Genomic DNA, 26774 nt, shown 5'->3' with positions numbered 1-26774 from the left:
ATAAATATGAGCTACTTTCTCTTATAGATTTCTCCCAGAGAGCAGCAGAGGGCATCTTTCCCCTCTGCTGTTAGCTTTCGCGTGCTTTGCTTTAACTAATTAACCAATCAATAAATCAGCCTTTCTTAATATTAGATATTTTTAGTGTTAACTTTCCAATCCTCTTCGCATACAAGCCACTTCAATTGAGGCTGAATACATTTCCACAGGAAATCAATCAATACAATTCTAAAACAATAATTCTGACGCAAAACAAATCAAATGCTAAACAAATAAACAAATGCGAAAATTTACAAATAGGACCATGATCTTAGTATACTATTTACATTATATACACAATGTGGACTACGTGTTATGGCCATAGTAATGGGCTAGCATGTCGTAATGAACGACTTAGATTTCGAGAACTCACGGATCCGAGCTAAGACGTTGTCAGTCTGTTTAGGACTGTGTAAGAACCATACCATAGTGACTGTAGTTTATAAAAGAGTATTTTCCTTCTAACCGGATTCCACAACTACATCTTGTCACCTTCATTGAATGGATGTTCTGTAGCCCTCGTATTTATCGGATCTTCTCCGTTGTCAAGCTGACCCGTTCTCGTGCAAAACTGTGCATCACTTCCAACCGTGCCTGGAGATCTTGGATGTATTATTCAGGCGATGAGGCACATCCGGAGGGCGACCAAACAAGAGATCACAAGGCAGACGAAGGTCACGGCCAAAGGGCATCTAGGATGGGGAATAACTGTTAGTCTCCTGGACAGCACTGGAATAGACCAGTAAAAACCGAGGTAACTTTTTGTCCCAGTCCTCTTGGTTTCTGGAAACCACGAACGAGACGTTATTAAGTATGGTTCGATTAAACCTCTTTACCATGCCGTCTGACTGGTAATGTAAAGGTATCGTTTGGGTTTTGTCGATGCCGAATACTTTACGTTACAGCCCAGATAAAATTTTTTCCTTGATCGGAATGTAAATAAAAGGGCTATCCCAGATCTGAAATCTGTATCATTACCTCTGTTACCGTGATAGCCTCTTGATCAGGAATAGGATACACTTCAGACTCCTTGGTGAAATAATTAATGACAAAGAGGATGTATTTGTTGCCATCATCAATTGGTGGTACCGATCCCATGCCTTCAAAGGGTGTTCCTATATTGTAACGATGCATCTTCCCTACGCTCTGTTTCTTCGTTCCTTTCTGGCCTGCACAATCATAGCGTGACTGGCACATCAGCCCTTTCATTACTTCAGTAGAAGCGCTCTCGAACTCTATGCAAAGGCTTCATTACATCGAAGTGACCTCCTATATGGCTACTATGTAATTCTTTAAAGACGCTCGCAATCCGGGATCTTGGAAGTATCAGCTGCAATCGAAATGCTCTTCCATCATCGAATCGAACTTCAGATACAATATGCCGTTTCGAATATAGAGTGACTCCCAGAAAGTCCAATGTTCTTTTGTCTTAGGACTATAACTAGAAATGTTCTAGCAGGTAGGTTTCCTATTGGAAGATTGCATTAGTCAGTTATGAGTTTAATGTCAACCTCTTCCAACTGTTCTTTCCTAACTTCTTCGTCACTCCATAGTCTGGGTCACACGATGTTGATTTCCAGTACGAAGGTTTGGTTAAGATCAGTTTGTGTTCGACTTCATTTTCATTGGCTAGGGAGAGTTTCAAAGTTATAATTAGCTGATGTGTTTTCTGAGTACCTGCATCATTAGCGTTTTGTAAGGATCATGCAGCAGGAAATTACGTATGGAAATCGTCTACCCTGTTTTCTCCCAAGATTGACATTTTACGAAATTTATTCCTGTCCATGGATTTCTACTCTAGTCTTAGTAACTGAAACGGGATCTAAAGCACTATTATTGTGGTGCTTCTTACCAACATACATCCAAACATATAATAGCTATGCAAAAATTGGTTGGCTCAGCCCTCTTATCAATGTAAGTACCAGCATGTATTTGATTTTTAGTTAATAATATGAAGATTATCTAAACTCTAATAGCTTTGAATTATTAAAAACAAATATAAATTTCTTTTAATTACCTTAACTGCTTATATAATATTAAGTGAATTTTAAATAATTTTATTTAAAAAATGTAAGTATACTGGTATATAACATGTAACAATGTAAGTAAACATATGCTAAAAAATTGCTTTCGAGGGGACAAAAGTAAGGTGGTCTTGAGAACATACTAGTTTATAAAAGTTTTCCCGACTTGGAGAAAGTTTGAGAAAGGCTGGTCTGTACTACATCCGTGATAATTGATAATTTCATTTTAAGATAAAATATACTTAATACAGGAGAATTCTAAATATACTAACTAATGAATACTACGGGCAATCTGAATATTCAGAAAATTTGCTTAATTGGGTTGCCTTTTTACCTGTAGGTGAAGTACATCAAATAAGAGAAATTTTGTTTTGCATTTATGGTATTTTATTTCAATATTTCATCCACTAGAACTAAAAAACGGGGGATCACACATACAGAAAGAACCTGAAAGCTAATAAGGAATACACTATATAAAAACGCCTATTTGAAGGAAGACGTAACGTCACCTTATTTACTTGCTCCACTTACAAATGGATGCGATAGGAAGTTCTAGATCAAAAGACTAGTTCTAGATGCATTTTATTGTACATTTTAAGATGTCTAAGTATAGTTATTTGTAATTAATCATACAGAGATTCATGTATATAATTATACAGAATCGGTAGATTTCCATGGAAAACACGCAGTAGCTCTAAAAGCATTTTTCACCGCTTTTCAACGTGTTGCAACGTAAGTGTGAGTTTGTTATTCTAAAAACATCCATCACTAAAATATATCCCAAAGCATAACCATAGTAAGTTAGGCCTTTTTAAATGAATTTTTCTTTAATAAACGTGGTTCAATGGAGTTCATCAGTTATTTTTTCAATTTTAAATTGATATTTGGGTGTGGCATAGATAAGATGAAAAATTCCTTATCCCTCGCTGAAAATTACAAAGCGCCTTATCTACAGGAATCAGATCGGGTCGAAGAACCCTTCTCTAATGTTAAAAGAGCATAAAATTGTAAGACAGATCAGATAAAACTGGTGCTGGCAAGTCGAAAACCTGCTGCTTATGTATCTGCTGGGAATACGAATCCGTCCAGACACTCGCTGGATCACGATAAATCGTGTCTTCAAAGAGGGCAAACTTAGCCTGCATATCAAATAACGAACACAACGCGGTAGACATTTTAGTTACTTAACTCGACTTCAATGACTTGCGAAACGGGTTGCGGAAACACTGATTGTTTAAAAGTCAGAAAACGTTTTAACGGGTTAATAAGAGTAAATAAATAAACAATTAAAAGAACTTTTGCTCTCGATGATATGAAATTTTAATGTGTGATTATTTTTATTTCATTTATTTCCTTCTTACTTATAGAAAAGTGATAATATGCGATGAACTGGGCATAAAAAACAAGCTAATGTAAGCAATAGCCAACAGTTAAGAAATTTCAAACTTTTGATTTTGTTTTACTTCGGGAAGAAAAGTATAAAGTCATGATAATAACTGGCAAATGTTTTTAACGTTTTTTGGGGACAGGAGTATATTTGATATCAACATTGCGTCAAAATTTCGTCGATGAAAAGGAATGCTTATTTATTATGAGAGTTTAGTTATAAAACTAAAAGGAGCTGGTCAATTAAGTAGAAATGTAATAATCTTGTTTTAGTTATTAAACTATGTTTATGTGCCTAGTAAACATTAAAGTTAAGCTCAGTGAAGTAAAATTTTTCAAATACAAATAAAACTTTTCAGAACTAATGCACAGTAAGAAAAAAGAGTTATTAGCTGAATACAAAATTTATTATTTGTAATTGTAGAAAACAATGCAGTTAATCTTGCTGCAAATAAGTTAAATGAAATGCTACTAAAATAATGAAATAAAATCGAGGGACATGTAATAATAGAATTCCTACAATCTTTAATTAATTATATCTTTGTACTACATCGTCATGCAATTACAGATTTTCCCATTGTAGTATTACCTAACATAGAGCAACATGTGATATTTCTAACAAAAATTATTTGTAGTATACATTATTAAACGTCATGTATATTGCCTTTGTTAAAGACTCCGGTTTTTGTACGTTTTATCATTGTGCTTGCACCTTTTACCCTGTTTTTGCAAATAATTTTAAACTGACTAAATTAACAATTTTTTTTATCAAAGTGTCTTTTATTGAATTATTCATTACTAAGTTCAGAAAGAACTATTGTCTGGATTAGTTTTCGTTTTGCCACCCATGAAGATAACAACACATTCCAATCAGTTTGCAACCTACATTTTTAGTTTGTCAGCGGTATTTGGTTAATGGTGGTCATAACTAAAATTTTTCCTTTTCTTAGTTACATATTTACTAAGGATAATTTTAATTTCGTTTTATGCAATAGTCATTTTTCTTATTTCCTTTTATTATGAAAATTACTTTTATATTATTATCACTTTCTTTTACTATAGTGTAGAATTTAGTTTATTTGCTACATGTATAGGGAATTAAAAGTTATTTTCCTCCCTAATGAAAACTTTTACTTTAAATATACTTTTATTGAAAGAATCATAAGCATATCTTTAAAAGTTTTATTATTTTTCTTTTCATTCTAAAAGTTTTTGATTTATACATACATATATACATGCCTAATGTATGGAATTTCATGCATTGCATACATACATACACACACACACAACACACAAGCACATATATATGGAAATATAAATAATCCATAAATCTCACACATTTCACTAAGGGGCCCACCAGCGGCCGAGCGGTAAAGTCGCTGAACACTGGTAGTTCGGTCCGAGGTTCGAATCCCGCGAACAGGCTGGCTGCATGGGCGTTTTCGTGGTTTTCTCCATGTGTAACGTGTATACGAGCCAGTTTCCCTTAGAAAGTCCTCCACGAAAGGCATCCCTCCCCTTAGGCAGATAGCCCTAGTGTGCTTTGCCATAATTAAAATACACACACATTTCACTAAGGCTCTTGAAAAACTTCCACACACTAGTTTACAGCTACAATATTAGGATACTTATATGCAAAATTTGTAGTAAAACTACTACAAATTCATAAACATGAATAAAATTTAAAGGTGATTGTGTTACTCTGTTATTTATTTTATGTCTGTTATTTAAGATGATTGTATTATTATTCTGTTATCTGTTACGTGTCGTTATTAAAAATAACTCATTTATTGGATTTATTTTTAATAACTTTTAGTAATTAAGACACAATAACACGCCGAACAAATACTAATTCAGAAGTCAAACAACAAAAATCAGCGTTAATTTACAAAATTTTCACAGGACTAGTTTCGATGGTTTTACCGAACCATCATCTTCAGCTGCAAAACCGCAAATCATTTTTCAAATCAAAATCTTGCGGTTTTGAAGCTGAAGATGATGGTTCGGTAAAACCATCGAAACTAGTCCTGTGAAAATTTTGTAAATTAACGCTGATTTTTGTTGTTTGACTTCTGAATTAGTAACTTTTAGTAACTCATTTATTGGATTTTTGAATTAATTGTGCCAAAAACCAAGTAAAATTTTCGTGTTTATTTCTGACTATATTAAGAGATTTTCCATGATTTCGCGAATTCTGATTTTTCGGTAAAATTCGAATAAATTTGAAGATTTAATTTTTTACCTTATTATTTCTAATTCACGTTGTAATAACTTGTTAAATAAGTTTTCTCTTTAAGTAATTTTTGTGCTAATTTATGTTCAATTTCCTCAAAAATAAACTGTAAGGTAATTGTGTTCCGAAATCCAAACTAGAAGATTGAATTAAGCTTTGCTGAACTTCTGAAATGCAAGAAGTCATTTTTCGAAGTTGCATCAATTCGAACTTCGTTGCCCGTCAGTACTCATAAACAGTTTTGATGCCGAAATCTTCTTTTTTAAAAAAGTGCTACTTAATCAAAAAAATCTGTGTGCATACAGTACAATGTATAAAAGCATGATTTAATTAAATGATAAGCTTGATCTAAAATAATGATGTTGAATACCTTTCCAGAACTTAAAAATGAAATTTATATTTTAAAACACGTAACGTTATTTTTATTTTTACATTTGTAATATAATTTTCTTGTATGGGTATTTGTATTATTATTTCATTTCTGAAATATCCCCCTCTCCTTGAAATGTTAATGTAGCTTCTAGATCAAGCAACTATTAGTATGAATACAAAGTTGCAAAAGCTTCGTGAATTTTTACTATTTACTCGAGAATTTTGTCTTTTAACTCGAGGTGAACTTTTGCCCTACCTGTAATGCAAGAAAACACGAATTATGATTAATGCATGCAGGTTATTTAAATTAAAGCAAAATTGTCCTTTAGATTGGTTGCTAGATTATACAAGAAGTCTGCATATTTCGACGGACACAAACATGATGGGCCTTCTCCTGGAAGCAAATTTTATTTTCATTTGAATTTTAGATTGGTGCCCTCTCTTGCCATATCCGTGTATGATTTCTTTTATTAATCTGATTGGTCTAGAAAATAACATATAAATTATCTGTAACTGTGCATAAAATTATCAATTCTGTGTTTTTCAGAGCATTTAAGTGATTTCTGTGCATCCCCTTCATGTGATAGCTGGAAACTAAAACAAATCAAAATTACGTAGTATTTCTTTATGCTTTTAAAAATGTCCTAGACGAAGGTTGTGAAGCAACAAAAATAAAACAAAGAAAGTACTGAAAGCAACATATCTAGAATTAATCACTCAGTACTTTCGCACAAAACGCTACTGAATGAATATATCCACTACCCGTTAAATTCACAGAAATGAACATCATCAACATTTTTATGGGAGAATAAGAAATAGCCATTCAGAAACTCAATTGAAAGGTGACAGTCTTTATAACACTGAACTAGATGACAGCAACTAAGCAAAGAATGAATTTATCAGTTTACGGTTTTGCAAAGTAATAAATCCTTGATAAATCTTTCTGTGATGACAAAATGACTTTAGCAACTAATTTATATTTCTGAAAGACTGGCTTTTACCCATAATTATAATACTGTATTCACGATTAGTCATGTGTAAATGGTGCTACTATTGAGTTGAAACGTCTACTTGCTTAGAAATATTTTGAATATTTTTCTAATTTGTAAATAAGAAAAAAAAATGATCTCCCGCTAAGCTTAAACATTATTCTACATTTAATAAAAAATACATTTTCATTTTTCTGTTATAACGTTAGATCAATGTGACACTTAAACTGCTATGTTTTGACTTTCGATATTTCATAAGCGTAGAAAAATAGCAAAAGAGGACAAAATGACATGAAAATAAATAAATAAATATATATTTGAATTATTCCAAAATTATACAGCTCATACCATCAAAAATAGTTAGCATTCTTATGAACTTCTTTTATATGAATAAGAAAATAGCATTTACGCATTTCGTGTATTTAATTAATGCACGACAATTCAACGTGAAATAAAAATTAATGAGATATATGTGAATCAATATTTGTAGTAAAATATTAAAATTATTACGCTATATACTGAAAGTAAATGCTTCAGTTTATTTATAGCAGTGTATTTGTTACGTTTTAAAAATCTAAGCAAGGAAACTGAAAAGATAAACAGATATTCAAACAGGAAAAAAATCATGTTTCGAAAACACTTACCTTTTTAAAGCCACTTTTAAGTCATTTTAAATACTTAAAAGTTCTATGTATGTCCTGAAAGTGTATCTCCCAATAAGTGAGCAATGCTATTCAAAAATGAAGCACACGGCAATACATTCAGCTTATACAAAAAGTTGTGATTTGTGGAAATCCATATTTCATAAGAGTGTAATCACTTGAGTTATCTATTCATGAAGGAAAAATAAAATTAAGGAAATACCTGCAGGTATATATTTAACCCTCTTAGTGCTTACCTAACGTTCAGTGTAGTAGGAAAAGGTTTTATATGCTGCACAAAGCAGCCTGAACATGGAATGGGACATACTCTGATACTAGTTTTTCGATCGAAATTTCATCCTATCAATCAGCTGATCCACTGCAGCAAGAGGATGTTACCGTCATTTTTGTAGAATGACAATTCGTAGCTCTTGGAGAGTGACCGTAGTGGGTTGACAGGTCAAGATAGTTTCTATAAGGGTACCCTGCAGACGAGAGTTTAAAAGAAAATCAGGGTCACTGTTACTAAATGATATCACGGAATATTCAGTGAATTGGTCCCAATACCTTCTCGCTGTCATAGTTTTCTCTGTAAACGTATGGAAGTATGTATCAAAGAAGATGCAGTATCTTCCATCGCATTACTGTAATTAAAGGCATAGCGTTCAATGGTGTTAATGGACTGATTGTAAATAATTCATTCTCTTTAGATTCTTACATGTCTATTTTCTGATTTTAAAACAAATTTTGAATTATCCTTGGAGAGTTTATTAGGCCACTCAGTTTTTGTCCGAGTCATCACTTAAATTGTATGTCTCTGGCCTGAAGTCTCAAAGCCGAACAAATTTCGTAGTGTACAAGATTCCTTTGATATTTAGTCTTCATTACATACTGGTGATGTCTCTTTCCTGGGTCTGAGCCAACCCATTGCTCGAACCCCTAGTACAGTTACTCGGAGACTGCATTTGACCAGTAATGCAGTGTGCTATATCAGAGGATACTAGGAACGAGCTGGAACAGGTTTCTGGGTAATTCTCTCAATTGCTCCTACATATGCGTAATGACAGACAAATGCACATAAAAGAAACTGACAGACAAGGAATTCCACAGCGAAGAAACTGTCCTCAGAAAGAAATTCGTGAATAAGTCCATTGAAAAAAAAAAGGGCTATTAACTTATATTTTGTGGTCAAGTTTCCCAATAGCAAGTCAGCCTCGAAAATTTTACAAGCGAATTCTTTGTTTTGTAATAAAGTTTATGTTAATTAACCCATTTTTATGATTTATTACTTTTCTTTATTATTAGCAATATTACTTTTCTTTTCCGTTAGCTCTCACCATGATACAAATGATTAAGACTATTTAAGGCGAGAGTTTTGGATAGAGAACTTTTAACATCGACCCTCGCACCTCTATTTCCTCTTGTGCAGCTCTGTTCGTTCGTATTCCACATTTGCCATTTTGCTAACCGACGTTAAATCGTACCATTAAAGTCTGAGCCAAGCTTAGGCCAAATTGTGCAATCTTAGGTTATGAATCCATTTTAAATTGTAAATCAGTTTGCTGTTAATTTAATACCCGCAAGTGGCTGAGTTTGACTGCAAGCATAAATTGTGCCATCTGTTAAGCTTAAGCTGAAATAAAAAGATTATTTAAAATCTTCATAAGACTTTATCGTATTTTCAAAGACGGCCTAATAGGGTCTAGCCGGGTTTGAAGGACATTTAAGTTAGTATTACACAAATTTGGACTTTTTTTTATAAATTTGGACTTTATATATATATATATAAGTTTATCTAATCTAAAGTTAGCACTATGCCCTCCAAAAATGCTCTTTGAAAACAAAGCTTTTTAAGAGCAAATGAGTTGTTTACACCTGTTATTCTTAATCTGATATTTTCGAAGCAATAAATCACTTTTTGAATATCATTTTATACTTAGGCATCTCATCAACAAGACAACAACGATAAGCTACATCCAAAAGAATCTACGGATGCACTCATTATTTGGTAGGTTGAATTACTTGCTTATCTTTTAGAAGGTAGTGAAACTAAAGAAAATGAGTTAAAGCTCCATATGCCAGCAAGTAAGACTCCCGAACTAAAAGAACTTCTACTTCATGAATCTTAAGTTTGGATCCATATTGGATATTGTCTCAAGTATTGACGGTTGAAGCAAATAATGAAAGGAGTGCAACCAACGAGTGGAAAAACTGATAAGTGAATCATTGCCGTTGAACATGGAGTAGCGGAGCATTTAACGAATAAATTTAAAAAAAATCAATTTTCCAGTATTAAGAGAATATATTGTAAGTAATGAAACGAAATAGTTTAATAATGTGATCTAATTGTTACTACGCTTGGATACGGAACAAAAAATGAATTCGGATGAGGGTAAGTATGTACAGAAATTTAGTATGCATTTGTCCATTTCGCATACTGCGAATCTCTATATTATGCGCACAGTTTTGGTTTTGAGTTGCTTCTGCCATTAAAGGTATTGTGGTTTATTCAGAATTTTATGCATTTGTCTTCAAATGATGGCAATAGACGCCTCAGTTCCTTGCTGTACTCAGGTATAAATAATTATACCTGAGTACAGCAAGGAAAAGAAAATTAGTTCTGACGGAAAATATGATAAAAATTTGGTTTTCCTTCCCATCACTCACTGGTAACATATTTGTAAGTATTTAATTCAATTTTAAATAGCAGTGAATCAAGTAAATTTCGAATAATATAAATAGAATTCATGGGAATCCTTATATAATTATTTTCTATACATTTGGAGTTTACTCCCGGAAATCGAGATATATATATAAAAACATATTCTTTTTTTCTACATTTCCTTCGTGTCTGAAATTCAAATGATAACCTCTTTAAATGAAACTCTAATGAAACTGAATTCCAAGGGGCTAAATCTATAGAAGCCCTGGGTAAGGAACACAAAAGCCCAACGTTTCTGATTCATTGTATATGCAGATTAGAAGGGCAAAAAAGTGGCTTTTATCTCTTGCCAGAATCATTAAACAATCACCAACGTCTCTGAATTCTCACGACTGTCACGTATTGTTTACCCGCCCGACCCGAAGCCATTAGTTGGTCAAGGTAAACTATATAGCTTCCTACCCACACAAATTAGCTAAATACAAAGTCTTTGTCGCCCATCATTAAAAAGTCATTTGAAGACAAAAGAGTTCGCAACCAATTCATACACCTGCTTTAAATATTTGATTTTTCAGCCCTCAACTAAAGCATAGAAATTCTGTCCCTTTCAAGGTCTTATTTTACCATTCAGGATTATTATTGCTACGCATGTCATTTTAATCCTCACGACACGTGGCTGAACACCTGGTTAAAGAAATAGCTCAGAGGTCAAATTTGACATCGCTTGTGGTTGCAGCACATGATTTTAATATCGAAGTACTGGGTAAACATTTGCGACTTTATATTGGAGGAAATTTAAAAGGTGAATGACTTTAGTATTATGTTACGATGAGTTTCTATAGAAGGCTCATAATTTCGATTACCAGATTATAGAGAAAAATGCAGCAGGAGTAAAAATTCAACATTGCTCAAGAGAAATGTTTGCTTTGCAAGTTTTGGCTGTGAAAGTGCTTCATTGAAGATATTTATATCAGAAATTCTAAGCTTTAAGCGTTTTCGGAAAGTTGCTAAGTATGAAATGCAATCAGTCAAACGTCAATCAACCAGTCAATCGTACGCTCATTCGGAAAGAAGGGTTAAGCAGCTGCTTTTCGTACTTTGCAAGAAAATGGCGAATATGATCGGAAATGGTTTGACTAGTTCTCCCTAAGGAAAATACTAGAATTCGTATTAAAAATCTAATGCAAAACTTTTAAAACTTAGACAAAGACGAGGGCAAATGCTTTTTACATTTCAAAATTTATTATTATAATGACAACAGAAGTTTTTACGAAAAATGTCTTTATTTGAAATATTAAAGTTTATTCTGTAATTTATCCACTAATTTTTTAAAGTTCACTCTAGCGTATTATTTTCACACTGTGTTAGAAACTAAGGAAAACAATGTTTAATAGGTCATTGGTTAAGATCCAATGCTTCTTATTTTCAATTACTGAGAATGTAATATAAAAATACAATACGCATCATTTGATTTGAATAGCTATTTTTGAAGATATATAAGTGCAAATCAAATACCCAGTGAGATATTAGCTATATAGGAGACTTTAATTGAAAAAAGATTTGCTTTCTCGTAAAGATTCGCATTCGTTACAAAATTACGTACATGAGCACGTGAGTTTTCCAAGCACAGCTTAATTTTAAAACGTAGAGAAGAAAATTTTGCAGTTCAAATTTTTAAGATATTTTTACAATAAATTATTAAATCATTTTTCTTAAATAAAAATCTACTTGAATTTCGTTATCATCAATGTGAAAGTGTGATTTAATTATGATTTCAGATCTGGATTAACTAAAAAAATTGCGAATTCTAAAGTGAAAAAACTGTTGCCTGTATGCAAGGTCATTAACATTTTGCTATGAACTTGCCGCCATTTACAATTGTTCATAAAAATTCTCATATGCTCAGCGCCATTTCGCCAGTCTTTCGTAACAGAAAAGCCATATTTGTCATTGGAATTGGATACAAATACTGTACTTGTAACGCTTTGTTTTACCGTTGCAGCAGCCAATGAACTATGAAGAAGCCATTTTTTATATGAAAACGTTTTATACTTCCGCTAGTCGATTTTATTGCTAATTTTTCACTCAGCATCACAGGAAAGAATTACGCGAACAGCATTTCGTAAGTCTTTTAGTTTTTCACTTGAACTTCATTTTAATGAGAAAATTCCATTTTGTTTAATCACTTAAATAAATAGGGTTCCAGATAATATAAGTATTTATTATCGCTTTTATTATTAGTTTTGCAGGAAAATTACTTTAGTTATTGCAAGGCCTTTTTAGGCGTATGTATCTTATTATTCGGGTTACTATCGAAATTTTTCTCCCAAGCACATAAAACTTTACTCAGAATATATTTGTTTATGTCCGTCCCCCCTCCAAAAAGAAAGAAGAAACATATATTCTTTCTTAACCAACAAATGCCAATAAAATACTCTCTCAAATGTATCATAATAGACATTAAAAATAACTTTCGTGAGAAAACACCAAACAAATTCTGTCGTATATGTACATAGCTAGAAAACAATCACAGAAATTGCGAGGAACATTATTAATTTCTTACTTAATTGTAAATAAATAGACTCAGTGCGGTGCAGCAATTAAAGCAGCGGTTAAAATAAAACTATGTAAAAACAAATTGAGTAATCGTATGTATTTCTTTTAGGTATTCAATCCAATAGTTTTAATTGACCTCTTTAAGAAAACATCTATTTGTAAGCTCATGTAAGTTAAAATAATAACTAATGTAATTGGAGCATAATACTATTCATCATTTTTGACACGAAGACAATTGGGCAGCATTTCACTTCATATGCAAGTTTCAACATTTTAAATACTGTTTTTAATTTTTTCATGTATCAGGTTTTGCTTTTACCCCATGAGTAAAACAGTTTATCAGTTATCGCATTTCCAATTTAATGATTTTCATCTGTAAATAACAAATGATGCAATTTTTAGATTGCAATTTCTATAAAAAGTTGGTACTAAATGAGCACAAATAACAAATTAGTATTAATGGAACTAAATGCACAAAACGGGTAATTACGTTTTTCTGTGTGTTATTGTTACTGTACGTAGCTTAAAGAAATCAAACATTGGCGTTATCTAATATTTTCTTTTGGTATTCACAGTGCCACGAAGAGCAGAGAGATCCGAATGCATGAACTAGGAAGTGGTAGCCCATCAAAATCTCGAAAAGTTGAAATACTTGGCAGCTGCTGCTAAAACGTTGTCATCTGTGACTTGATAGCAGATTGACTTAAAGCCAAGAAAGATACTGCTAGGAAAAACTCTGCGAAAGATGTATTGCAGAAGGAAATAAAATAGCTGTCTTAGATAGATATAAGAAAGTTCGAATTGCTACATGTTAAGGTTTGACTGAAGTGAAAATAGCTATCCTATCTCGATTTTCTTCAAGAAAATTTTAACTCCACCTCTATGTCTTATATAGAGATTGTGATCTTCGATTCTCGCATAGAGGCTGTAATTCACCGAAAATTTGTATCTGAAGGTAGGTAATAAATTCCGTGTTATCTCTATTAATAAGTAATGAAGAACTTGTTTGCATGTTTATATGTATGTGTGTATGCTTTACTGTATGTTCCTTACATTGTAGATAAAAGACGGGACCTAGAATTACCAAATTTCCAACACACATGGTCCTCCACCTGTACATATGCAAACCAAATTTTGAATTTCAAATTTATCCTAAATTTAATTTTTTGTGCGAATTTAATGAAATTTTGATTAACAAACCCAGCGATTTAAAAGCGATGTATTGCCACCTGGCAAAGCTCAAGATATTTATTTTTCAAACAATTCAAAGCAATGTGCTGCCACTTCGCAACATACCTATGTTATTACACTGAACCATAAAGACAAGGAAAATGTTCCCACTTGGGGACTATATAAGGAATATGTTCCTACTTGGAAAATCGTAAGGTATTTGCTCTACAAATTTAATCAGGAAATCTAGCTATTTAAAAGAAATGTGTTTGCACTTCCCAAAATAATATAATAAAATAAATTTTCTTTCATGATCCAGTCCGCTGCCATTCGACAAAGCGTAGGCTATTTAATTTTTGTTTCATATGTAATTTACCTGTTACTCATTAACAAACTAAGCCATTTAAAAGCAATAAACGTATTTCTTCATTCCTTTTACAATGAATTATTGTCTTGATCCATAAAATTACACTAGATGTTATCAAAGTAATTTATACGTATGTTTTTATAACTAATTTAGGTAGCTGACGGCGCAAGCGGGTAATTGGTAAAAATGATACAATGACTTCTGAAAAGAATTTAACATGTCGATCACGTAAACAACTTTTGTTGCATGACAATGGTCTTCAGCACAATGCAACTGCCATTAAGCAATTTATTGCTTCCCAAAAAGAAAAGACTCATTTTTGAGGTAACTTCAGAAATTCAGAGAAACTTAATGAAGAACTTATAGAGTATTCAAGTAGCATATCTTTAGAAAAAAGAATGCTAAAGGGATGGTTTAAATTATTCTTCTCAAATAGCAATTATTCATGAATTTATAGAGTCATTAAGAATGACTTTATAAAAGTCATCAAAGCAGGAAATATGAAAAAAAAAAAAAAAAAAAAAAAAACGCGATTCGAACTCTACACCTCATGATTACACAGAATGTGCTTTCCATTACACCATGAAGGTACATGGAAAGGAGAGAGAAAACACCTTATAAATTCGGATTTTTAAAATTTTGGAAACTTTTGACTATCGATAAATTAAATCTCACTTGTAGATTTAATTTATCGATAGTCAAAAGTTAGTCTAACCCAAGTGATCTATGACATTTCTTACTCCTCTTGTCACAGATATTTCATTTTAAGCTAGTTCTAACGCTGCCACAAGTCTATGCAAATTATGTGAGAAGACTGAAATATATATACTATCTTTGACCATTCTTTATCCAGGATCCTGAAGTTTGATCACGTTCTTATTTAAAACTCTCTGACTACTTCTTTTACCGCTAATGCAACGTTTAAGTGATGTATTATAAAAGCAGTTTATTTTTGCTATGAGTTACAGTGCCTTGAGGCTATAATTATTTTACTAGATTTATAGTTGAAGTGAAATTTATTTGCAGTTTTTAAAATTTAGCAGGCAGCATTTTGTAAATATTACTTTCATCGGTATGATTTCCTTGATTTTTAACTTTACATTCGTACTATAATTTTACTTATCCTGAATGAAAGATGCAAATCAAAAGTAATTTGCTACCTATAAAATAAACTGCATTTTAGAAACAGGATTTACGTTCTACTTTTATTGTCTAAACATACAAAGTAACTCCACAAGATACAATCCCACTTTAAATAAATAATAAAAAATTTTCAAAGGTAGTAAAGGATCATATTAAATTCTGATTTAAACATTTAAAAAGTGAAAAGTTTCTTTATACAATTTTAGCTTCTTTCTGGGATGGTTTAATCTGATTCTTCTAATTTATCAATTTAATTTTTTGATTATATATATATATATAGTATATGAATATACACCTTATGAAAGTGAGTTTTCTCAAATAATCCCAGGCTGTCAATTACAAACATGTCTCGTCATATTATTTTCAAAATATCCTATATTTATGGAAAAAATTGAAATGTAATTATTTGTTTGATATTTTTACCACCGATATTTACTGTTACAGATTCAAAGATTGAATAATAAGCAATAATAATATTTTTCGTCCACTTTAAATATCATTATCAATAACTGCATTTCGCACAATGCAAATATTAAGCAGTCAGAAAAAATAATGTTATTATTCTCCATTATCAGCGCTCCATGCCAGACTTGTTAGCTTTGGACTGATTTCAGTATCCGATTTTTCATCCTCGGACTGCTTCAGAGGGAAATCAGAGAGAAACAAAACTTCAAAGGGAAACACACTATCATTTTATAAATATTTCAGAAATTCAGGAAAGAGTAACGAGGAAATATAAGAATATTTTAAAATTTAACTAAGAATTTTTGAAGTTTAAAAAGGCATTCAGAAACTCTATGAGACTTTAAGCTTTCTATGAGACTTGGACTTTAAGCAACGACAATTATTTTCCCTAAAATCTCAAATTTTAAGAACCTAAGCATTTGTAGACTCATTTAGTGTAGATAGAAGAGATTTAGTGTAGATACAGAGAGAGATAAAATATATAATGCAAGTGAAGTAGTTCGATACCAATATCCATTTGAGCACTATTACATGCAACAACGGATGGTAATATTGAAAATAAAAACGTTTGAATCCAATAGAGTTTTTGATAGCACAGCATATATTAAATACGTATTGGATTTAAATGATTTTATTTTTCGATATATTACATTTATACATTGCGTCTATGAATGTATAGACATAAGTATACACGTATATGCATTTGTAATCAGAAAGAAAATCATTCACGGATCGAATTCATTTATGTGCTAGTTTAAAAAAATTTATTTTACATTTTGTAGCATAAAGAATTTCCATGAACTGCAATATTACTCTGAACCCGATAAACAGTTAGGAAAAATATCAATCATAGAATTCTGCAATGTTTTGTTGTAAAGATTTGAATGTATATATATATCATATATCCTTTAACTAGTTTTTGGTTTCGTTGATTAATTAACGAGAATATAAGAAACTATAACCTCCATTTTATTTTCAAATGGGAAGGCATAACATATGTGTTGATTAAAACATAGTTGTCTTTTCCTTTTATAAATAGTCAGTTTCGTTTATATATTAAAGTAAACATTTCAGACAGAAATCTTTGGGGAAACAAGATGTTATGTTTCCATATTTTCTTTTTCTTCAGTATTTATAGACATAGTTAATTATCCTTATAAAATTTTCTATTCTTAGTTATACATAGATATTTCTTACATTTTTCAGTTTTGCTTCAATGTTGATATTGCTGAAATGTTATGAGCAATTTAAATAAAATCTCTTAAATATCCGTGTTTCAGAGAAATTGAAAACAAATTTCTAAATCTCGGCAATACCATATGTAATTACACTAGTAATCTTAACTTGCATAAAAAGTTAGTTTCATAAATTCATTTCATTTTCAGTCTACGATATTAATACCAGTTTAGTCAAAATTATAGTACAAACTGTTGGATTATTTTTTAAAGCAGTATAGTTTACATGAAAACATATTCCATTTATTTTATTTTTTACGAAACTGCACTTAACGTTATTTAGTTATTCGGTCTGATACGATCGTTTTAGAAATTTTATTTATAGATTGAACGCACTTTTACTTGTGAAACACCACATTTATTGCAAATACATTAATTTGAAAGCTCATGTATTTCAACAAATTACGGAATTTAACACAAATGTTAAATTGAGACGCTTCATGTGCGATTGTTGATGAGTTTACAAAGCAGTATTTATCATTAAATGTGTTTGCATGCATTCCCTAATAACAAGCATAAATATTTATTCAAAACAAATTTTAGATCATTTTAGATCAAAACAAATTTTAGATCATTTTAGATCAAAACAAATTTTAGATCATTTGTTTTGATCTAAAATGAAAATCAAAACAAATTTTAGATCATTTTTTCATCAAAACAAATTTTAGATCATTTTAGTAATATTTTTTAACTTAGCTACGAATAGCCTCTCGAGTACAAGCTTAGTGAAATTCTGTATTAATGTTTCACAAAATTTTCCTTTTGAGAGATGGAATAATTATATTATGAGATAAAAAATTTCTAAAGATAAAAAATTTACTTACCGATCTCACTTCTCCAGCGTAAAAAATGGGTTTTTGAACCAATTCGCTCATAAGTCCCTTCGGTTTCAAATCTTTATCGCTAGCGCTGGCCAACATCAACAACAGCATGCAGCAGGATAAAAGCGTGACGAGGGAATTCATTTTCAGACTGTAAATGATGTTACTGCAAAGGTGAGAAAGAGTGTTCTGCCTGCTCTTCAAGAGAGGAGTTGTACTTTAAAAGGTTAATGATGCCACCGTGCTCTTTTTCCGGAAATTTCCGACCGGTCACATGGGCGAGAATGGAAGCTGTCTAGTGGTTGGATTTGAGATGCGGCTAGAAAAAAGAAGAGAAGTCACAATTCAGCTCCAGGCCCAAGTCATTGATTGGCCGAATGTATATGTCTCGGATGACTAAGTTCAAAGAACGAAACTTGAAAACAATGTTATAAGAAACACCGCGTTCCAGAGTACTGATTATCAATACATGCTTTACCCATTATGACATGTTTAGATGTAATACCAAAGCAATATAAGCTTCCTACTACTTTCTTCCTCATTCAAAAGGAAACCGCATCATGAGTAATTTCTTTATATTATCAATATGCGTTTTTAGTATATACAAACTACGGTTTATATAATATGTCACAAGAGGATGAAATATTAAAAGAAAAAGGTTTTCAGGAATGTTTCATTTCCCTGAAGTTCCTGACGCTAAAATATATTTGAACAACTACACTGTATGGCTATCAAAGATTTCAAATTTTAATAACATTATGTTAAGAAAGCACATGTCACGGAAATAGATGCCCTTACTTACATTGATGTAATACATTACTCGTGTGAATGAGAAAGGCTGATTATAGCAATTAAAATAATGTATGTAACAATCATAGTATAGAAAGCCATATTGTTACCCCGGATTATCAGTTTTCGAATTTACACTTCATACATTTCTTTGCAGAATAACAGAAAATTTGCGAAAATGGCATTATCGCCATTTTCGTTCATTTTAACTCTCACTTATTTTTTTTTAAATTGTTTAAAAATTTAAACCAAAAGTTATATTAAAAATTTTAGTAAGCGAATTATGATTTTTTCCTCCGAAATGCAATTTATATTAAGAGCTCTAATTAAAAATCACTTATTATATTTAAATATATATATATACATATATATAAACCAATCATTTATAATTAGAAAACTTTTCATATACCATCACCATCTCATGTATATATATATATATATATATTTGCATTTAAATTATCATATGATGACGTAACTTCAAAATTAATTTTAAGGAAAACTTAATATGGATTTCATATGATGCTTTAAAAACTCTGGAATCTTTAGCATGTTTAAGTGGTAATATTAAATACCGCATACTACCGTTTCGGAAATTTCCCCTCAAAACGATGCCGGATGAACATGAAGAAATTCAGACTTTATTTTAAAAAGTAACAAATCACACAAAGAGAAAAACAGCTATAAATAGCCCAATCAAAAAAATAAAGACTAGGCAAATTCTCCTTAACGGCAAGATAATCATCGCAGATCTTCAAAATTGTATGATGACAAAATCACATGCACAACAAGATCAAAAGCTGTAATCAAAGAGCGAGATATTTTCTAACAAAACAGTCGCAAACTCTGAACTAATTAAATAGCCTAACCGACCACAGCCTCTAATGCAACTGATATTTCCAGGGCTGCTCAAGGGTACTTCTGGAAGCTTTGAGAAAATTCGCATATAGGTTTCGAAAATAAGCTTTCCGTCAACTTTCAGAATGTATCCAACTATGCAATATATCATCAAAAGTCGCAAGTCTGGTGACAAAGTGTTTCTACGCATACCTCCTTTTTCACAATTTTTGGTTCAAACTTTAATCGAATCAAAATTTGAAGGTATGGAATAAATACATACAATATGTGGCCATTAATTCAATTAAATAGAAGTACACATAAAATGCTATGCTAGAAATATACATATATATATATAATGTTGTATGATTTTAAATTCACTTAGTTCGAAAGCAAATTTTTCTAATACTTGCGCAATAGCTGCAAAGTAAGATAATAATAATTTACTTACTAAAGAAATATTGATTATATTGTTTCCTAATATTAATTTTAGTAGAAGTATCTAAAAAGAGGGAACCCATAGGGAGGAAGTTTAATTCCGAAAATTGTTTTAAAGTAACTTGAATGTAAATTGCTACAAAGGTTTTGCAGGGACTTGAATTAAATCATGAATAACAAAATTTCAATTGGAAAAATAAATTAAATTAAAGGTAAGTAATTATTGTCATTGATCGGAAATTAGTTGACTTTTCAAGGGGAACAAACCAGCTCCCGTTCAATGAACAATAATTAATAAATAAATACGAAGGTGTTTCGTCTTTTACTCAAGTAATAATGGTGATGCCAAACTGGCAAATTAAGTTAGGCCAAATATTTCCGTGAAGTGAAGATATTTAGAACCAAAGTAGAGTACCAAAGAACTCATTCTTATTAAGCATTTTCGCTAATACAATTTTGAGTGAAAATTTATGTAGTAAAATTGATATAATACTTGAGTAATTGTCCCCCGACACCCTCGTTTTTATGCATTTTAATTCAAAACTATTTGTAAAAAATTAAACATTGGTAATTGGAATTATGAAATAGAACTCAAAGTAATTGAAATAAACATTAGAAAATTAAGAAATATAATGCAATCTTTGCAAAAACAAATCAAATAATAATAAAAATTGAAAATTAATGTATATATAATAAGAAAAGGGAATGTACATGAAGATATAAAAGGCCAGAAAAGGCATTAATTAACTTATGTTCTTTCTAGTGGGATGTGGGCAAAGTGTTTTCTTCGGCGTCTTACTCAGAAGGGTTGTGAAAAAGCGCCCGCTTCCATATCGACAGCGGACGCTTTGAATTATTTCAGACGGCGAAACTTGTGGAAAGTAATTTGTTTGATAAGGGAGGGACTAGGAATGCTTGAGGGACGTTTGTTGCGGAGTTCTTATGTGAGTGAAACCGTCTGTTGAAATTTTGAATATACTAGTGAATGGAAGTTAATTAATTTCTGGCTAATTGTCGTGTCGGAACGAGGAAGAAATTAAGAAAAGGAAAAAAGTAATTTTCACTGTCAAAGTATATTATCTCACAAAATGTTTTTTAAACAGAAATATCCCAATATTAATGGTTTTGAATTTCCTTTCTTTCATGACTTCCTGAATTAGGTTACAAATTTCTCATTATTTTATATACATAACATATATATATATATATATTACAAAGAATAATAATAATAAGTAAAAATAAACACAAATATTTAAGGAAATTTTCGACAATATAATCGTAAAGCAGAGGAAACAAAGCTAAACCATTCAGAGTCTATGCCAAAGTCAGAAGAATGCAAAGAAAAGCCAACTTATATTTAAATAATAGATTTTCCTTTTAGACTACACCATAACCATAATGCACTGCGCCTCTCTTTCATGGGAAGAACCTGAGGAAAGTGTATTATTAAGTTATAATATATTATGTCACATTGTAACTGACATAATTTATCGACAAGAATGCCGATAATACTATTTAAATCATTACAAAATGAGGAAAATATATTTCAGTCAAACATACACTCTGAATCTATAAACCGACTAACCGATTCATAAAAGTAAAATGAAGAAGTCACAATAAAACAGAAAATTAAACAGAAGAATGTATCGCCCCCTAACGTCTTTTGAAAGTTCACGAACTTCAAATATGTAAATGATAAATTTTGCAGTTTTAAAGAAAGCAATATACCTTCCCCAGTTTTCTTAAAAATTTGATTATTTAACTTGTTTATGTATGGAATAATTGTTCCCTGCAATTTTTAGAATTCTTAAAGTTAAGGGTAGGAAATGTTGAAGTTTCAATTTGAAGACTTCAAATGGCTGAATGTTTCAGGTAAGTCTTTTCCTCTCTATAAAAATAGAGCCAAAACATAGACCAGTAACCATAAAATTAAGTAAAAAAAGTACAATGTTTTCTTTAAAATAGAAGATTCTAATTTTTAAAGAGGAACCAACTTTTGAAGACAAAGCATTCTCAATCCGTTTGTCGAAATGACAATGTCAGAGATTTTAAATTTACAGCAAGTGAAAAAATATTTGCGAGTCTGGAAACAAGATAAATTCTTGTTACATACATATACTCTACTTAAATTGATGTTGATAGAAATGAAAAAATAGTCTTACTTAACATTCATAGCGATTCACTTGCAATAGTTTGGTTGCAAAAGATAACTGATATTATAAGGCAAGAAAAAAATGAAATCTTGTAAAAATAGAAACCTTTACAAACTTTGATATTAAAACTAGACAAGCACAGTATTTATTTAAAAAACATAGGATATTTAATGCCTTTACAAGAGGCAAGCGTCTTTTCACATAATCAATATGTAATCAGACGAAGAAATCTGGAGGACAAGCTGTGTATACAATGGATAGAATAGATCTACTCACGCATTTCTACAAGGTTTATTCAAATGAGCAGAGCTAACAATGCGCCACGAACATAAACATTCAAGGTTTAATAAACATTGCTGAGTAGTTAAGGTATTAAAATTTTTGAGAATAAAATTATTTGTACATTGCCAGTGTGATTATTATTAACGGCAACGTAACTTGGTTTTCATAATTATATTCATATATTGTTTATTTAATTAAATGTCTTCAACCAATTTGTTCTTCTAAATCTAAAACGTTTCCACTTTCTTGACTGCTTATCATAGATTTTACTCTGATGAATCCAAATTTCACATTTATTTTACATAGCCTCTCATTAATTTTTAAAGGACATTTTGCATAAAAATTAATGTCTGTTGATTTTTTATTGTAAAAAATACTTAAAATTTTATCCTTTAACTAATCATTATCGCCTGTCTTTAACGTAAATCGAACTCCACTAAAAGCTAAATGGATAAGGCTGCTGAGTACTGCCAGTTCAACAAAATGGGGCATCCTTTCGAAAGCATTGTCTGTATGGGTGTTTTCTTGGCTTCTCCTAAGCGCATAAATACGAGCCAATTTTCTCTGGAAAATTCATTTACGAAGGCATCTCTTTCTTTTCAAGCATGAACTCTCGTGTACTTTCTTTTATCCAGTTAAATAAATATAAACCGAATTAAAAGAACAGTAAATTGATTTTATTGACTTTTTTCCTTTAGTAGGCGCGAAGTCATTTTAAAAATAACTCGCACAAGGTCCAACGCTAGCCAGTCGTTATACGTACGTTTTATTTTTCACTACATCTCCTTTCCATATCACCAGTAGCTTGACAAAAACTTTTCCAATACTCGGGTAAAATAGCTTCAAAATTTTCGGCAAAATATCCAAATAGAAGCGAAGGAAATGAAGCTTGGGCGGCATGTTGCAACAACTCAGTTGGCTGTGTAGAATGAAAGCAAGTAGCTACGTAATATTAAAGGTAGGTGGATCCAAAAAAAAAAAAAAAAAAAGGTTTCAAGCATCAGCATTTGAAAAATAATTCTTGTGGAGGGAATGCTTTATCCCCAGAGTGTAGACAGATGGCACTAGGTTTTCTAGTAGCAGTTGTGTGTGTACGTAGAGTAAGTTCGCAGACCCCCCTGAGCGATTTAAATGCCAAAACGTTTCGAGAAGTGGTCTTGCTTGGAGGTGAGACCGTGATTCCATACCGTTACTGCTGACCGTTATTGTGCCACTTTGATTAAGTGAAGTCATCTGACGCAAGTCCTCTGGCATGTTGAGTGATGGTATCATCCTCCTGCATGACAATGCCAACTCAACTGCTCGCCAAACTCAAGAATTGTTGCAAAGGTTTAAGTGGGAAGTTTGAAGTGACCGCCATATAGCCCCCGTTTAGCACCCATTGTTTATTTCCTTTTTCCGAAACTGAAAGAACATTTATCTGGGATGAGGTTCTGTTCAGATAGTGATGTGAAAACAGCTACCAAGAATTGGCTTAATGGGCAGGGACGTGATTTCTACCAAGCCAGGTAAAACAAGTTGGTCGTACGTTCAGATAAATACCTTAAATAAATTTGATGATTACGTGAAAAAATGATAGGTAAGTATGCCTCTTAATTCCTTCTTGCATTTTTTGCCCATCGCTAATAAATAATTTTTTTTGTAAACTTTTTTTGGATCCACCCTCGTACTTTTCAGATTTTTTTCCCCGACCCCAAATGTTTGTAAAAGCTTTTCAAAATGCATTTCAGGTGATAATCTATGTCAATAATGATCTACTTTGTAGTTTGATAAAATGATTTCCTTCTGTTTCATATTCATGTATGCCAAGAAGGGTTTCCTTTAAATTAGAGAGAATCCATGTCTCTCAGTTATATTTAATGTTGACGTAAATAAAGCTAGTATCTCTTGTCACTAAAGTTAGCCCACCAGCGGCGGATAGGTACGATCGCTGAACACTGTTAATTTGACTCGGACTCAAATCTTCAACGAGCGGTTTGGCTACATGGAAGTTTTCGTGGAGTTCAGTTTCCCTTCGAAAGTCCTCCACGAAGGTTGCAAAGTGGTAGATAGCTCCCAAGTTGGTTTGCCTTGATCAGTTGATCGAATCCAGCTCAGTCGCACTAAAGCGTCCTACGTTTTCCTTTCTTGGTGTTTATTTTCGCACAGAAGCTATATTGTTGAAATGTAGATGATTAAGCTGCACTTGGATAACTTCTTTCACGTAAAAACAGCAGTATTTGGTAAAGCCTACATGCGCTTCTATCAATAAAGTCACAATCTCCGAATCAATGCCTACTCTTCTGATACTTTTGTTGTGTATGTTTTCAAATAATGTTCAGTTATAAGCGTTTTTTTTTCATGTTTAGAGCATAAGCTGTTGGATCGAAAGCCGATTTCTTCATATTAGAAATACACAATTTCGTAGTTCAAGGTCAATGGCATTACGTAGTCCAATAGGATTCATCTTCGGAGAAATAGCGTTCGAAAAGGGGTGCAAGGTGTCCTTCATATTCTAATTTCAAGGATTGTAGAGTGGCTGAATAAAAACATCACGTATGGGAGGTGACACATGTTAAGAAGGCATTTGATTGATTAGGAGAAATGGCGTGCGGCTAGAAGAATGGAAACAAGACAGATACTGACACAGGTTCGTAAAGATCTAAAAGTAGTCAAAAGCACCTTGAGAATATTGTTAAAAGAGTGTTAGAAGAAATCGACAACTGATGTCATCTAAGATTGCAAGGGAGTTGTGACTGGAGTACCAAAGACTGGGACCGAGTTCTCTTTATAGACGGGTCTCGCGTTTGTTTGGAGAGTGATTCCAGATGTGCTGCGACGTAGAGGGACGCAGTAAGCCTGATAACATCCATGAAACGCATCGTTACGTTGACGGAATCTTAGTATGAGCGAGTATCATTTCACTGGCACTGACCTACATATTTCTACCAGTGCAATTATGGATGGTGAAGTAGGAAGCGTTAACGTTTTCAGTTCTTAGGAATCTTAGGGGTCAATTTGTTTAGGAATGCAACCGGTAACAGATTTCTGCTAATGGATGGAAAGGATTGTCCCCATTGCTAGTTCCTAATTGTCTTGAGGGCGAAGAAAGTTTGTGGATGGACTGGAATCTCATATTCGCCGGGTTTAAATCCGATAGAACATGCATGGGATGCACTAGTACGCCGACTTGCATCACTGCGGCTCCTACCTAGCACTCTCTTCAAGCTTCAAGACGCTATTCATTGCTAATCCCCTTTGCTATCGCAGGAACTCATAGAAAATCCAATACTCGGTATGAAAAATCGCCGTAAAGCTTGCATTTTGTTGTAATTACAGAAATTGTTAATTTTTTTCTCTGTATCTCTAAAATGCTGTAAAAGTCTTTTAGAGATGCAGAGAAAAAAATGGTAAGTTTTTCCTTACCACACATTATGTTACATTTCTTGTGTTCTGATTTAATTTTATATTTTGCAGAAATACTAAAATCTGCATTTTGAATATATACCTGGCATTACAAGATGAAAGCACTTTGCGAGTTTCATGTTCTTAGTTGCAAAACCATCCAATTTACTTGAATTTTAATAGTTCATGTAAAGTTGCTAAAGTAATTTTAAAAACTTTATAAGGAAGATGTGATTTATGGTGCTTGCATAACAAATTAAAGTAATAGATTTGCATCTGGCCTTTGATTAAAAAAATATTTCAATAATAAGGATTTTTCTGTTTAGAAGGGGCGTTATGTCATAAAACAGCTTTTTTGTAGACTGGATGATACAGCATTTTTAATACGAATTTCAAAATAAACGAAGTCCATATTATACAGAAATCACTTAGTTTCAAAGGATGGCCTTCGCCGCAAAATAGCATTTTATATTAGCTTTATACACACACTGGCCAATGAATTAGAAAACTTTGAGATTTTCATTTGAATACGTAGGGATGAAGTATGTAAATATTTTATGACTGGGGTTAGTCTTGGTTAGAATGCTAGTTTAAGTAAGGTGTAAGAGTGCTTTTCACGATGAATGAAGTAAAATGGCAAAAACGATAGATTTCTCACCATTTGAAAAAGGGCTTATTGTTGGTGCCCGTTTACCAGGAGCCTCGATTTCGAAGGCAGCAAAGCTTACTGGGTTTTCAAAAGCAGCCATATCAAAAGTTTTCAAAAGTTGTAATCAGAATCCACAATCCTT

The 26774-nt window shown here is 32.1% G+C and overlaps 1 protein-coding gene across 1 annotated transcript in view; it reads right to left on the bottom strand.

The window, feature by feature from the left end:
• LOC118184524 (uncharacterized) overlaps positions 1-18362 on the bottom strand; it is a 42303-nt gene extending 23941 nt beyond the window's left edge. Inside the window, exon 1 of the mRNA XM_035354211.2 lies at positions 18107-18362. Within this exon, the coding sequence (XP_035210102.1) occupies positions 18107-18247 (141 nt within the window). The 5' untranslated portion in view covers positions 18248-18362. The remainder of the gene's footprint in view (positions 1-18106) is intronic.
• Between the last annotated feature and the right edge of the window lie 8412 nt (positions 18363-26774).

This window comes from Stegodyphus dumicola, chromosome X1, assembly GCF_044657685.1.
Source record: "Stegodyphus dumicola isolate Sdum_Otavi_A_Nest chromosome X1, ASM4465768v1".
Taxonomy (NCBI): domain Eukaryota; kingdom Metazoa; phylum Arthropoda; class Arachnida; order Araneae; family Eresidae; genus Stegodyphus; species Stegodyphus dumicola.
Note: the sequence above shows the minus strand (reverse complement) of the source record. Positions and strands in the feature narration are given on the sequence as shown.